Source organism: Pipistrellus kuhlii, unplaced genomic scaffold, assembly GCF_014108245.1.
Source record: "Pipistrellus kuhlii isolate mPipKuh1 unplaced genomic scaffold, mPipKuh1.p scaffold_m20_p_11, whole genome shotgun sequence".
Taxonomy (NCBI): domain Eukaryota; kingdom Metazoa; phylum Chordata; class Mammalia; order Chiroptera; family Vespertilionidae; genus Pipistrellus; species Pipistrellus kuhlii.
In genome coordinates, this window is record NW_023425416.1 from 16,243,112 (window position 1) to 16,255,910 (window position 12,799).

At 52.9% G+C, this 12,799-nt stretch overlaps 1 protein-coding gene across 15 annotated transcripts in view; it reads right to left on the reverse strand.

The window, feature by feature from the left end:
• NISCH (nischarin) overlaps positions 1–12,799 on the reverse strand; it is a 33,123-nt gene that overhangs the window by 10,810 nt on the left and 9,514 nt on the right. For 5 of the 15 annotated variants that reach the window (XM_045579094.1, XM_036430934.2, XM_045579095.1 and 2 more), the window contains exons 4-14: positions 11,082–11,130; positions 9,896–10,059; positions 9,490–9,585; positions 8,053–8,148; positions 6,683–6,835; positions 5,249–5,317; positions 4,554–4,739; positions 4,262–4,390; positions 3,264–3,389; positions 2,842–2,955; positions 2,421–2,532 (exon numbers count right to left, since the gene is read on the reverse strand). In XM_045579094.1, the coding sequence (XP_045435050.1) occupies positions 2,421–2,532; positions 2,842–2,955; positions 3,264–3,389; positions 4,262–4,390; positions 4,554–4,739; positions 5,249–5,317; positions 6,683–6,835; positions 8,053–8,148; positions 9,490–9,585; positions 9,896–10,059; positions 11,082–11,130 (1,294 nt within the window). Of the gene's footprint in view, positions 1–1,644; positions 1,874–2,420; positions 2,533–2,841; positions 2,956–3,263; positions 3,390–4,261; positions 4,391–4,553; positions 4,740–5,248; positions 5,318–6,682; positions 6,836–8,052; positions 8,149–9,489; positions 9,586–9,895; positions 10,060–11,081; positions 11,131–12,799 lie in introns of those variants that run through there. The other 10 variants (XM_036430938.2, XM_045579098.1, XM_036430942.2 and 7 more) reach the window with 9 other exon arrangements.

Consider the following 12,799-nt stretch of genomic DNA (forward strand, 5'->3'; position numbering starts at 1 on the left):
ATCTTGTTTACACTTCATCACATCTAAGATGCATGGGCGTGCCTCTTAGTCTTAGGAGATGTCCACGGAAGACTTCCACACGACTCCATCGCGAGTACCAGCAACTATGAGACAACACTGACTGAAAGACGCATCTCAATTTCAGAAGTCGTGTGCATCTTAGAAGTGATGAGGCAGGTGTTCACACTTTGTAGTTGAGAAAACAGAACTTCAGAGAGGCTACAAGTTGCTTGAGGGAACACAGCCAAGGAAGCTGGGACACAAACTCAGCTGTCTGACCCCAGGAGCCTGCTCCTCACCCCTTCTCTCCAGCCTTCCAGCTCTGGCCTGCCTGGTGAGCCCACCCGGCATTCCGCACATTAGCGCCTATCGGTACAATCCTCTGTGGCTCCAACCAGCTGGCTAACAGCTCTTGACATGACCAGAGGCCTGATGTTCACTGGCCAGTTCCTATTCACACAGGCCTGAGCGCCCAGTTTATTCACACATGTACACACTTCTAGGGATCAGGCTGGGAGCAAAGCTGTTCCCACATGGAGAAATCCATGCCCAACCAGCAAGACCAAGCAGCTCATGGCTGGACACAAAATATCTGTGGATTCCTCCATATTAGTGAGAAAAGAAAGCAACATTTTCTTGCCACCCCCACGCCCCACCCCCCACCCCAGCCCTGTTTGGAGCCAAGGAAGTGAGAACTGGGATCATCTCCCTGCTTCCTTCCTGGACCAGTCAGTACAAACAAGTGGTCAGAAAGGGCCACTCAGAGGACGGGATGAGGACATCAGGAGAGCAATTGGATGGGGGCCCGACTTTGCTTCTCACAGAAAGGAAAGAGATGTGCACACAAAGACATCCACTGCAGTTTTATTTATAAGAGGTGCAAGTCTGGAGACAGGGTCTAAATGTCCAGCAGCTGGGGAAGGGGAACAGACTGGTGAGCCACTCGGCGGTGTGTCCCCAGGACTGGGGGGCAGTGAAAAAGGGGGCTGAGGCCTGGGCCTGGCTGATGCAGAGGCTGCACCATCAGATAGGGGGCTGCCTGCAGCTATGGCCCTGGGGGCGATGCCTCACTCACCTGGCCTGCCGTCTGCTCTACCAGCTTGTTCGCTTGCTCGCTCACTCACACACTCGCTCATCACTTCCACAAAAGCTGGCCGAGAACCAGCCAGTCCCTGGCCTAGGACCACTTGCCTCCCTGCCCTCCACAGTGCTGAGGCCCAAAGAGGGTTTTGGCCCTGAGCAGGAGACGGGGTCAGGGAAGTCTTCAGTGGGATACAAACCTCCTGCCCCTTTTATGTAAAAAAATAAAACTTTCTCAGTCGTGTTACAAAAGCAACCTGGCAATCGCTCTGGCACGTGACCTGAGCATCCGTTCTCAGGAATGCTGTGACCTCAGTGCACCGCCCTGCAGCAGGCCGACTCACCCTCAGCATTCTCCCTCCTTCCTACCCAGCCCTCCTCTCTGACGCAATGGCTGCAGAGTATTTTGCACCACTGCCTAATCTCCCTCACATCCTCTGATGTCTGTCACACCCCCTGCTTTGCTAGCATAAATAGCGCTGCAGTGAGCAGGTCATCATCTCCCCTTCCCATTATCTTATCCCACCAAGATAAACTCCCCACCACTTGGGGTTACCAGGTCAAGGAGTGGGAACGTTTTTCTGGCTCTTGAAACATAGGGTCAAACTGTTTTCCCAAGACCTCACACCAAGTTCTGCATCTCCGGGGGCCCGGGCGGGCGGGCGGGCGGCGCTCCTTCCTGTGTCCCGAGCCTCGGTTCCACTCGGGACGGCACGCCCTCCCCTCTTCCGCGGGGGCCGGGCCAGCAGACTCTCTCATGGGACCTGCTTCACTCACTCATCTCCGAGGATGCCTGGGTTCAGAGGTGAAAGCCCTTTGAAAACGCTAAGGTAGTGGGCAGGTGAAAGGCTTGGTCTTCCATGGGTCCTGGCCAGCCTGTCTGGGCCCCACTAATAGTGTTTGGGCCTGAGCCACTGAGATGAGGCGATGATAAAAGCAAGTTCCCCATGCAGGGATCAAGGCAGCCGATTCAGGACAGTAACAAGGCTTGGCTTTCCATTATTAAGGAGCCAATCCACCCACACAGCCTGGGGAGAGCCAGCAGCCCTGAGCCTGTTCCAAGAGCAGCCTCGGGGCCGGAGTGACACCCTATGGCATCCCAGAGGAGCTGATGTGGGTGTCAGAACAATGTGGAGGTGGTCCTCACTAAGCATACCACAGAGCTGAAACCAGGCCAGGCACTCCCACCGTGTGCCACCCGGAGAGGAGCTGGCTGGCAGACAGCACCACACCCACCCTGTGTCTGAACCCTGCCAGGAGCAGGTGCCAGCACCTCCCCCGACCCCAGCCCGGCCAGGGCCCACGTGGCTCTGCTAGGCAGAAAGTACATACAATATTACCTTGGTTGGAGAGGATGGGCTGGGGCAGGGAGGCGGAGGTGGGAGCCACGGCAGGAGAAGAGCTGTTGGGTCTGATGCAGGGGGCAGTGGAGAGCTGGCAATCCTCGCCAACCTAGGAGAGTGCTCGAGTCAGCCCGGGAAAGAAGAGAAGGATCGGGAAGAACAGAACTCGAAAAGCCAGATGAGGAGAAACTCAGAAGTTCTCAAGAACATCAGGGATGGCAAAGTCACTCTCACCTAGTCCTCACAACCCTGTACAGCAGGCCCTCTCACCACCCCACTGTGCAGATGAAAATGGACGGTGTGGCTTGCCCAAGGTCATGGTCAGGACTCAGTGGCTCTGTGTACTCCGAGACCAGTTCCACTGGAGCCAGCTCCTTCCTTGGCTGCTCCTCACCACCAGTCCTCCATACAGACCCACCTTCTTCTCAGGCTGGCCCAGTTTGGACTTGACCTCCTTGGCTTTCTGTATTGCTTTCAGCACTTCCACAGTGTCCAGCTCCTTCTCTGTGGTCACTGAGTTGTCCAGACAGACCTACAGAATCCAGAAACGGCGATCAGCCTAGGAGCTGGCAAGCAGAGAGCAGAATGACAGGAGCCTGGCCATGTGGGGCCAGGCCTGTGAGGCTCAGCCCACTGGAGGCGAGTTCCTCACCACCCATGGAAGTAACCTGCAAGTTCCTTAGAGCCGCCCAGGGCGGTCCCAGAGGGCCTAGTCTGTTACTGGGAGGCCCCTTTCCAAAAAGGTGAGGGATACAGGGCCCACTGAAGAGGCCTCTTGGATGGCTGGGGTTGGGGGAAGGTGGTGACTTGAACTAAGTCCCGAATTATGGTAAAACTCAGATCAGCAAAGAGCCTAGAGAAGGCCCTTGGCATGGAAAGCAGGCACCCTGTCTGCAAATGCAGGAGGGGCTGTGGGCTGGCAGGCAGTGCGGAGCGGGCAGGAGGGGAGATGTCACCTGGTGAACACTGTCTTAGTGACAGTGTGAGCAGCATTTGGGCCTGAAAAGAGATTGGGGGTGGGGGCGGATGAGAGAAGAATGCAGACTTCCAGTATCTTGTGGCCTGGAATTTGGGGAAACATGGGAGGGGCCTACTTGAGGCTAAAGAGACAGGTTAACCTGGCTAAAGGCCTGTTCCGTGGGCAGGGTGGCTGTTGGCCGGACACACTCAACAGGCAGCAGACACTGCTGGGATCACTGGCAAAGGTGGGCGCACTCTGGGGGTCTGTAGTCAGACTTCATGGCCAGAAGTCCTCCAGAACACAGGATTTTAAAAAATATCTTATTTCTGGGCTTGACCAGGTAACTCAGTTGGTTAGAGCATTGTCCCAATATGCCAAGGTTGCAGGTTTGATCCCAGGTCAGGAAATATATGAGAAGCAATCAAAGAGTGCATAAATAAGTGAACAAATTGATGTTTCTCTCTCTCAAAAAAAAATAAAAAATCAACCAAATCAATAAAAAATATTAAATATCTTATTTCTAACCCCTGCCTATAATAATCAATGTTACTTTTAACAAGCTGGAGACAGTTCCTCCACACTCAGGCTGTGCCTGTGGGCTCATGGGGAGGCCATGTGAGAAACTCCTCTGGGGAACCGTGTGGCCGCTGGCTGCTGACAGGATGGGCTGCAGGAAGGGTGAGGGAGCTTTTCTTGGGGCGGCAGCAGACTTCCCAGAACTGAAAGGCCACTTAGGGCGAGGAAGTCCTTCTGAAGCAGGCCAGGGCAATAAAACAGTGGACATCAGCAGTGGTTCTGGCTGTGAACATGTGGACTCTGTCTAGACTGTCTCTTTGATCAAGCTAACCCCACCCTACCCCGTACCCGGGCAGCCTACCTCAGAGGCCCTCTCTCCAAACTGAGCCAGCACCTTGGTCCGGTAATCGGGGATGATGCTCAGGGGGTTGTTCAGCAGAGCCACGTGCTCCAGACACGGGAGGCTGCCTATGCTCCGGACCTCCTCCATCTGCAAGGCACGAATTCCATCCCCCTGGTCCCTTCTCGTAACACTTTGGCAACATGACAACACATCTGACAGCCTTTTAGATGAAAGAAGGCTTAGCATTCTTCTTTAACGTGATGAACAGCCATCCCACCACCCTGACATCCGAACAGGGAACACGGCTCACCTGTTCGATTCTGTTGTTGCTGAGGTCCAGGTTGACCAAGGAGTAGAGCTTGTGCAGGCCACTCAGACTCTCGAGCAGGTTGCCAGCGAGGTTCAGAGTCTTGATGTTCCCCAGTTTGGTGTGAACCCCTTCCAAGGAGGACAGCTTGTTGTAGGACAGGTCCAGGTGCACGAGGTTGTACAGGTGCTGGGGCGACATTGAGAACAGGGTAAAGTGGTCTAGGTCAAGGCTCCAAGGAAAGGGAACCGACACTAATGGTGTGATGCACTTTCAACCCGAAATGGCCAGCTCTGCAGGTCAGCTCCGGTCCCTCTGGCCGGTATTTGGAAGGGAGCTCCCTCTTTCCCCCTGCACATGCCACAGTCCAGTGGCCCTTTCTGCAGAGACAGCACAACCCACAGGGTAGGTGTGAGCTTTGTGAATGAGCTTATACCTTCATGATGGAGGTGCATCATCTTCACCTCGCTTGATTTGTACTTTTCTAATTCTGGGGAACTACAGTGACAATCGCTCCATGCATCGCTGGGACCCTGCTCCTGCTCCTACAAACCTCTGGGGTACCCAGACACCTTTCCAGTGCCTGTGAGGGAAAACCCAGGGAATGGCCAAATTCCCAAGGCTGAGTCCGACTTCTGAACTCTCAGGGACCTTGTAAGAAGCCCATAGGTGGCAACAGTCTTCACAGACATTCTTACCTGCAGGTTGTCCACAACTAGCACTCCATTGTGACTCAGGTCCAGGAATTCAAGCTTTGGAATCAGTTTCTTGTGGGAGAAAAAAGACAACACCTGACATTACTCTAGGAGGCTGGACCCTATGTTACCCCTGCATGTGGTGAACAGACATCATGGGACTTTTTAAAAAATGTTTTTATTTATTTTTCCTAGGGAGAGGAAGGAAGAGAGGGAGAGGGAGAGGAAGAAACATCGATGTGAAGGAGAAACATCAATTGGTTGCCTCCTGAATGTCTCAGCCAGGGACCAAACCTGGAACCTGGGCTTGTTCCCTGACTGGGAATCAACCTTTTGGTGCCTGGGACGATACTTGCCAAGGCCACCCTGAGACTCTTCTTCCACCTCTATCACCCCTCCTCCCCCCGTCCCATATCCCTCACCAAGGATATTTTTTCCACTGATTTTTAAACAGAGTGGAAGGAAGGGGAAAAGACAGAGAGGAACATCAATGTGAGAGAGACAGATTGATTGGTTGCCTCCTGCATGCACCCCGGAGGGATCAAGCATGCAACCAATGTACATGCCCTTGAATGAAATAGAACCCGGGACCCTGCAATCCAGACTGACACTACAACCACTGAGCCAAACTGCCTAGGACAAAGGACTCTTCCTTTTGATGGTGAACTCCTGGGCTGGCCATCTCTGCAGGGCCAATGATGTAACACATCCCAGTGCCCAGCCGGCGGCATGTGCACAGGAGCACACAGGGACTCCAATGATGAGCACACACCCCATTTTTACAGAGCACGTGGCTGATGAAAATGACAAATGGCTAGGTCCCAGAAAAGAAGTCTGTCCATCTTTTTCTCCAATCCCAACCACTAAGAAGCACAAATACCTGAATCACACTCCTATTTCCCAAATGCTGTCTGGGTGTCTCTCTTACAGAAGCACATCTGAAATCTGTGGAGTGGTTTTTCCACTCCCCTCCTTAGGAGTAAATTTCACCACTATGTTTTTATGTCAAATGTGCATATAGCCAAAACCAGTTTGGCTCAGTGGATAGAGCATCGGCCTGCGCACTGAAAGGTCCCAGGTTCGATTCCGGTCAAGGGCATGTACCTTGGTTGTGGGCACATCCCCAGTAGAGGGTGTGCAAGAGGCAGCTGATCGATGATTCTCTCTCATTGATGTTTCTAACTCTCTATCCCTCTCTCTTCCTCTCTGTAAAAAAAAAAAAAAATCAATAAAATATACATTTTTAAAAATGCATATAATTGGTATGCCTCATTTGGTTCTAAGTATTATCTCACTTGCTTTAAATAATCCCGTTTTCAAATTTTAAAAATTGCAGGCAATGCACAGAGCCCATGCTCTCTGTGCTCTTTCCAAAAAAAGCCACTTAAATGCCCAACCTCGGGTAGAAAACCCTAGAGCCCACTGCTGAGAGCATACCACAGACTCATCAATCTTGGAGATGCTGTTGTGGCTCAGGTCTAGAGTGGTCAGTGCTTGCCACGTGGGGATGATGGCAGTCACAGGGCCTTCCAGGGCTGCGCCTTCTGGCTCCCACTCATCAAACTCCGAGGCTTCGGGAACGAGGACTTCCTGTGCAAGAACATCTGTTGAGCACACTTGGGGCCTCACGCAACACTCACTGGGAATGCAATCATTGCAAAATTTCAGGAAGAGCTTGGGCATATTTAGCAGGTGGAAGTGAACTTGCATTAAATTTGGGCTTTGGTTCATGTGCCTTTAAGTGATTGTGAAATAACTGAAAAGCTTAGCAACATAGTTATTTGGGATATGTTCCGGTCCTGCTTCAGGAGCAAATGCTTTTTAAGCTTTTGCCATACATATATATGTATATATGATGCCTTTTCTGGCTTAAATCTCAGAGGCTACAGGTCAGAATTCGTAGTGTTTCCAGGCAACTGTACTTTCCAAGCTGGCACTGTGGACAGCAAGCCCTTTTAACCATTACTTTACAGGGTTCAAGTCCAGCAATTCTGAGGTAGCAGCGCAGTGCACAGGGGCACCATTGAAAGGGAGGGAGGTAGGCCTTCCCATTTTGACGTTTCAGGCCCACAAGATCTCTCCTCTCTCGATGGATCACTTTGAGCTCGGGAGCCAGGCGGCAGGAAGTGAGACAAAGTTGCCTGACACTCTTGCCCTTGACTGACACATCTTTTAGTCAGTAAGCCTCACATTTCACCAAACCTAAGTCTTGATCTGACAGTCTAAATCACAAAAGTTGCCACTATGCTTTTCTGGAGAATTTTAACATTACTAAAATGCAATCCACAAGAAGGCAAAAATAAACCTCTTACATTCTCAATGTGAGTATTGCTGCGGCTCATATACAAACATCAGAGCCTAACACATCCACAGCCTCACCTGTCTCCTTTAAGTCCACTAAGAACAAGACACAAACAAGGGCCAAGTCAGGGCTTTTCAAGCTTAGAGAAACATTTATATCAATCTAGCTATAAACGTCCTGCCAATTGCCACTGCTTAACAATTTGCCAATTTGCTCATCAAACACCAGTGACTTTTTTTTGAGGGCAGGGGGTGGGGACCCAGTTCCTTAAAATGTCCTAACAGCATGACTTCTGACGAAGATGTGGACTAAAGCATACCAGGCGTTGCTAAGTGCTGGGATGTCTCCCATGAGTGGATGGCTACCCAGGCCTAGGGAAGGTTCAGCTTCTGGTTTCTGATAGTGGTGGTGCACTCCCACCCTCGGGGAAGGGGGGGGGGGGGGCCCGCACAGCACAGAATCCTGCCCTACAGATATCTCCAGGCAAGAAATAGGGGGCACTCGCCTTCATCGAGGTTGCTGAGAAGCGCACACTCATCGTGCCTAAGGTGGGCTTGGAGGCGACCAGTCCCCGGATGTGCTTGGCATCACAGTGGCTTATCTGGAACAAGGAACAGCCATGTCTCAGGAACGGCATCACTTATCGACAGAAGCCTTGGGTAGTGGCAAGAGGTGATACAAATCCTGTCTCTCCTTTCCCCAGCTTTCAGTGCTGGCTAAACAGCACCTGAAGAATCTGGTAAGACTCACTGAGCCATGAATTCCATTTTCCATGTAGGGGCTGCTTGGGGCTCGGCAGGTGGACAGAAAGTGGGCCACAGAGATCAGAGCTGAGAGCAAGGGGCCTCTGAAGCACAGTGAACACGTGGACCCTCCTGTTCACCCTGCCCCACTCCCCTGGTGTGCGCTGTCCTGTGAGGGGGCACGGGGACGGGGGGCATGCAAAAGCCGAAGCACACTCCCCTGAGCCACTGCTGGAGTGACACATACCTAGACCCTGGCAGTGGAGCCTCAGCCGGCTGAGCCGGGCAAGGCTGGGCCAGGCACCCTCTGACTTCTCAGTCCTCTTTTGGCCTGCACTGGTTGAGTTCCCACCAAGGGAAGCGGTCCTCCAGGCTGAGACAAGCCCAAACGTTGCAGGCAGAATAGTCCAATGTGTGGCAGAGGCTCTGGCGTTGGGATCAGGTGAGATGAGATCCCAGCTTTCTCCTCATTAACCACGTGGTCCTGGCCAAACTTCCCAACCTCCCTACGCCTCAGTTTTCTCAACTATAAAAGGGGAATAAAAGTGCCCACTTTACAGGGATATTGGGAAGAATCCACCAAGGAGTGTACATCAAACATGGGGCACAGGGCTGCACACAAAGGCCATGCTTGAGAAATAGATGTTTTAGTACATTTTGTATTATTCGTTATAGAATCCCCCTTTCATTTTAAAAATGGCAACAAAACTGGCATCCTGAACCCAAACGTTCAGCAGTGAGTAATGCAAAGTTATGTATGGGCGTGCCAGAAGGTAGAGACCTCAAAGCCCTCTGCTGACCTGCCTTGGGAAAGACCTGAACTAGCTCTGCCTGAGCCTCAGGATGACTTCTCAGCACTTCAACTCGAACGAGGAGGCCCCAAAGGAGTGAGCTCTGGTCTACGGCCATACCACCCTGAACGCGCCCGATCTCGTCTGATCTCGGAAGCCAAAGGAGTGAGCTCTGGTGCTCCATCCTGTTCAAATGTTGCCCATGCCAGGGGTAGAGACATGCAGACCAGCCATACCCGAAGGTGAGCCCCTTTCTCTGCCTTCAGGTTGGCCTTACTCCCCAGACGGAATCTGCCACAGACGGACAAGCACAAAAGTAACAGTGCTTACATTAAGTCCAGTTACTCCTAAGCAAGACAGTCCCTGTGCAGGGCTCAGCCTCGCCTGCACTCCAGCCCACGGCCTTACCTCCACCTGATGGAGAGACTTGAATATCGACAGATCGAAAGGCAGGAGCTGCTCCCGAATGTTGCTGGTCCCAAAAGGTCCTTCTGTGCCAGAAACCTGCAGCACAGATATGGCTTGTCAGGGATGCTGCCACATGGCTCCACAGCCTAAGATCTGGATGGCCATGAGGCATGGTGGGCATGCACCCCATCAACAAAGGCTAAAGCTGAGGTTTAAAGCAAGGAACATTAGGTCATGACTGCCCCCTGGTGCTCACAGCCAGAAGCTCAGTGCCAAGAACACCAAAGTGGCCTTCCTTCCTGGGACGGCCCACCAGCCTCTTTCACACACACTGCCAGTCAGTGAGCCGTTAGGCCCCATGCTGGCTGCACGCCCACCATGTCTACAACTGAGCTGCTGCACTTACCTTAAGGTACTTAAGGCGACAGGTGAAGTCCAGGATGTGCCCGAGATCAGTCTTGGCGTCCCCGCTGGCACACGTGGGCTTTCCCAGCTGCAGCTGCTCAGTGACCGCATAGAGCTGCAGGGGCCTCATGGCAAAGACCTCGCCGGCCCCCAGGAGCTGTTCTCCTGCAACAGCCATACCCGAAGGTGAGCATCCACCTCCAGCCTGTCCTAGTCCAGCGGCCAGGGCGTCTGCCCACCTGGCTAACAGTTAACAAGCATTTGGCAAGCACCTGCTGTGGGCACTGCACCACATCAGCCACCATTCTGGGCACACAAGAGCAGCTGCCTCCTGAACTCATGGTGGGCTCAGGGCACACCCAGAACATGGCATCAGGGAGGGAAGGGCCATGGGGATGTGTGCCTGGGGAGCCTCCCTGAGGCGAGGCTCAGGTTAAAACCTGACGTTTTAAGCCAGGATAAAGCTGACGCAAGGCAGCATTGTGGACAACAGACCTAGGCCGCAGCCTCCAAGATACAGACACCTTAGTTAGGGGAAGCCTCAAATGCCAGCACTGTGTAGGGCCTGAGAGCAGGCAGGGGTTCTGAGCATCTGGTCCTCACTCGGCTCCTTCCAGCCATGTATCCTCAAGCAGATCACCAAGCCCCTCATCCCCAGTGCCCTCATCTGCACCCCCCACCCCCCAAAGGAGAGAGAGGAGGCGGCGTGGCAGTAAGATGCTGAACACGAGGCTGGACCACAAGCAGCACACCGCGCACGTTAGCTACTGTAACTACGCTCCGCTGCAGGTCCATGACCCGCGCGCAGCTCCTTGGTTCGCCATCTGATCACTTTGAGGTAAGGACAAATGAGATGCAAGAGGGCACGATGCTCCTCACCTTCCAGAATTCCACCCACAGGGCTTTGAACTAGATCCTGAGCTTGGGATTACCCCCGAAGACAAGAACCTGAGCGCCCCAAGGTGAAGGACCCCCCACCTCCTCAGAGCTGGCTGCCAGCAGGGCAGGTAGGCAGGCAGGCTTGGCTGTGGATCAGATTCAGGGACCTGGGCAACTCCTGGGAGGTGAGCCCTGGCTAGGATTCACTTGGCACAGCCCAACAGATGGAGTTCTGTGCCACATGCCCCTGGCCACCTAACAGTGCTGAGTAAGTTACACCAGTATTTCGGGGACCCCTGGCCACATACCTTTTTCAAAGAGCTCCTCAGCCAGTGTGGCAGTGATGCCATTTACCTCCTGCAGAGAAAACAAAACCCCGTTAGGAAGTCTCCTGCCCCTAGTCACTGGAATTTGCAGTCATTAGAACTTGCACACTCCCCATCTACCTCCTCTGCTATTGCAACACCAGCTCTCCAGAAAGCCTGACAAAATAAAGGAGTAAACCTATAACGAATCCAGGTGCCTAAGAAAGGGAAAAGAAATATTCCCAGTTATATGGACATTTAAAATGTCTCCTCAAAAGCAGAACAGAAACCAGACTAATGCTGCAACTTAAACTCAGAGAAGCACTGGCTGAGAACATGAGGCTCAGGAGGCTGGCAAACTTGGCTATGCCAAGAACTAGCCAGGAAGCCAGCAGCTCCCTACACTGGCCCTGGGAGATCCGAGGAGGGCAGGGTAGAGAGGAAGCCCTGCTGCCCCTGGAAAAGGGCTCCCATGACCCTTCGGGATAAGAGAGCTTCCCAAGCCAACCCTCCTGACACGGTCCAAAGGTGTCCTAGGAAAGAGCGAGCCCACCCGCCAGGCCCTGTGACAGCCATGAGAAAGCGGCAGGAAAGAACCTCATTTGGAAAGATGTGACAGAGAAATGACAAGGACAAGCTCTCAGTCACACTCTGAGGTGCAAATTCACGCTGGGCTAGGGCCCCAGTACTTGCCATGTGGTGGCTCATTCAATCCTCCCAACGTCTTATGTGGGGAAGACATTATTTTGAAACCTGCTTCGCAGATGAGCAAATGAGGTGAGAGGTGCTGTAACTTCTCCAGTTCTATGTAGCTAGAAACTAGCAAAGTCACACGCCCAAGCACTTGGCCTTGAAGCCTCTCTGTACATATTGCTTCAGCACTTTAGTGGTGTCATTGTGGGGTTGGCAGGGCCCCCAAGCCTTCAGTCCCACATCCTGCAGGTAAGGATTTTAACTGACGGATGGCAGCCAAAAGGACTTTTCATAAACGGGTCCAGAAGGAGGCTGCACAACTGCCTTCATAACTGACAGGAACATCTCTGCCACCAGGACGTGCAATTCACGTGTTTACAGGACTCAGAAGGCACCACGTTAGAGGAAACAGGGAGTGCTTTCCTGTTTTCCTGTTTTCCTGCTTTCCTGTTGGTCTCTTTCTTACCTTTTATGTACAAATAGTGGCCTGGTGCACAAAATCCCCTCAGCCCGACCTGCACCCTCTCCAATCTGGGACCCCTCGAGGGATATCTGACGGATCAGGCCTAAACAGGCAGTAAGACATCCCTCTTGCAATCTAGGACTGCTGGCTCTTAATCTCTCACCTGCCTACCTGCCTGATCGCCCCTAACCACTCTGCCTGCCAGCCTATTCACCCCCAACTGCCCCCCCTGCCTTCTTGCCCCCAACTGCCTCCCTGCTGGCCTGCTCGCCCCCAACTACCCCCCACTGCTGGCCTAATCACCCCCAACTGCCCCCCCCCAAGCTAGCCTGCTCGCCCCCAACTGGCCCCTCCCCTTCCGCCAGCCTGATCAGCCCCAACTGCCCTCCTCTCCTGGCCTGATTGCCCCTAACCACCTCTGCCTCGGCCCCGTCACCATGACTTTGTCCGGAAGGTCTCCCAGGTCTAATTAGCATATTACCCTTTTATTAGTATAGAAGATGGGTATTTATATACTGCAAATATCTTCTCCCTGTATGTGCATGCCTTTTACCATTGTTCCTGG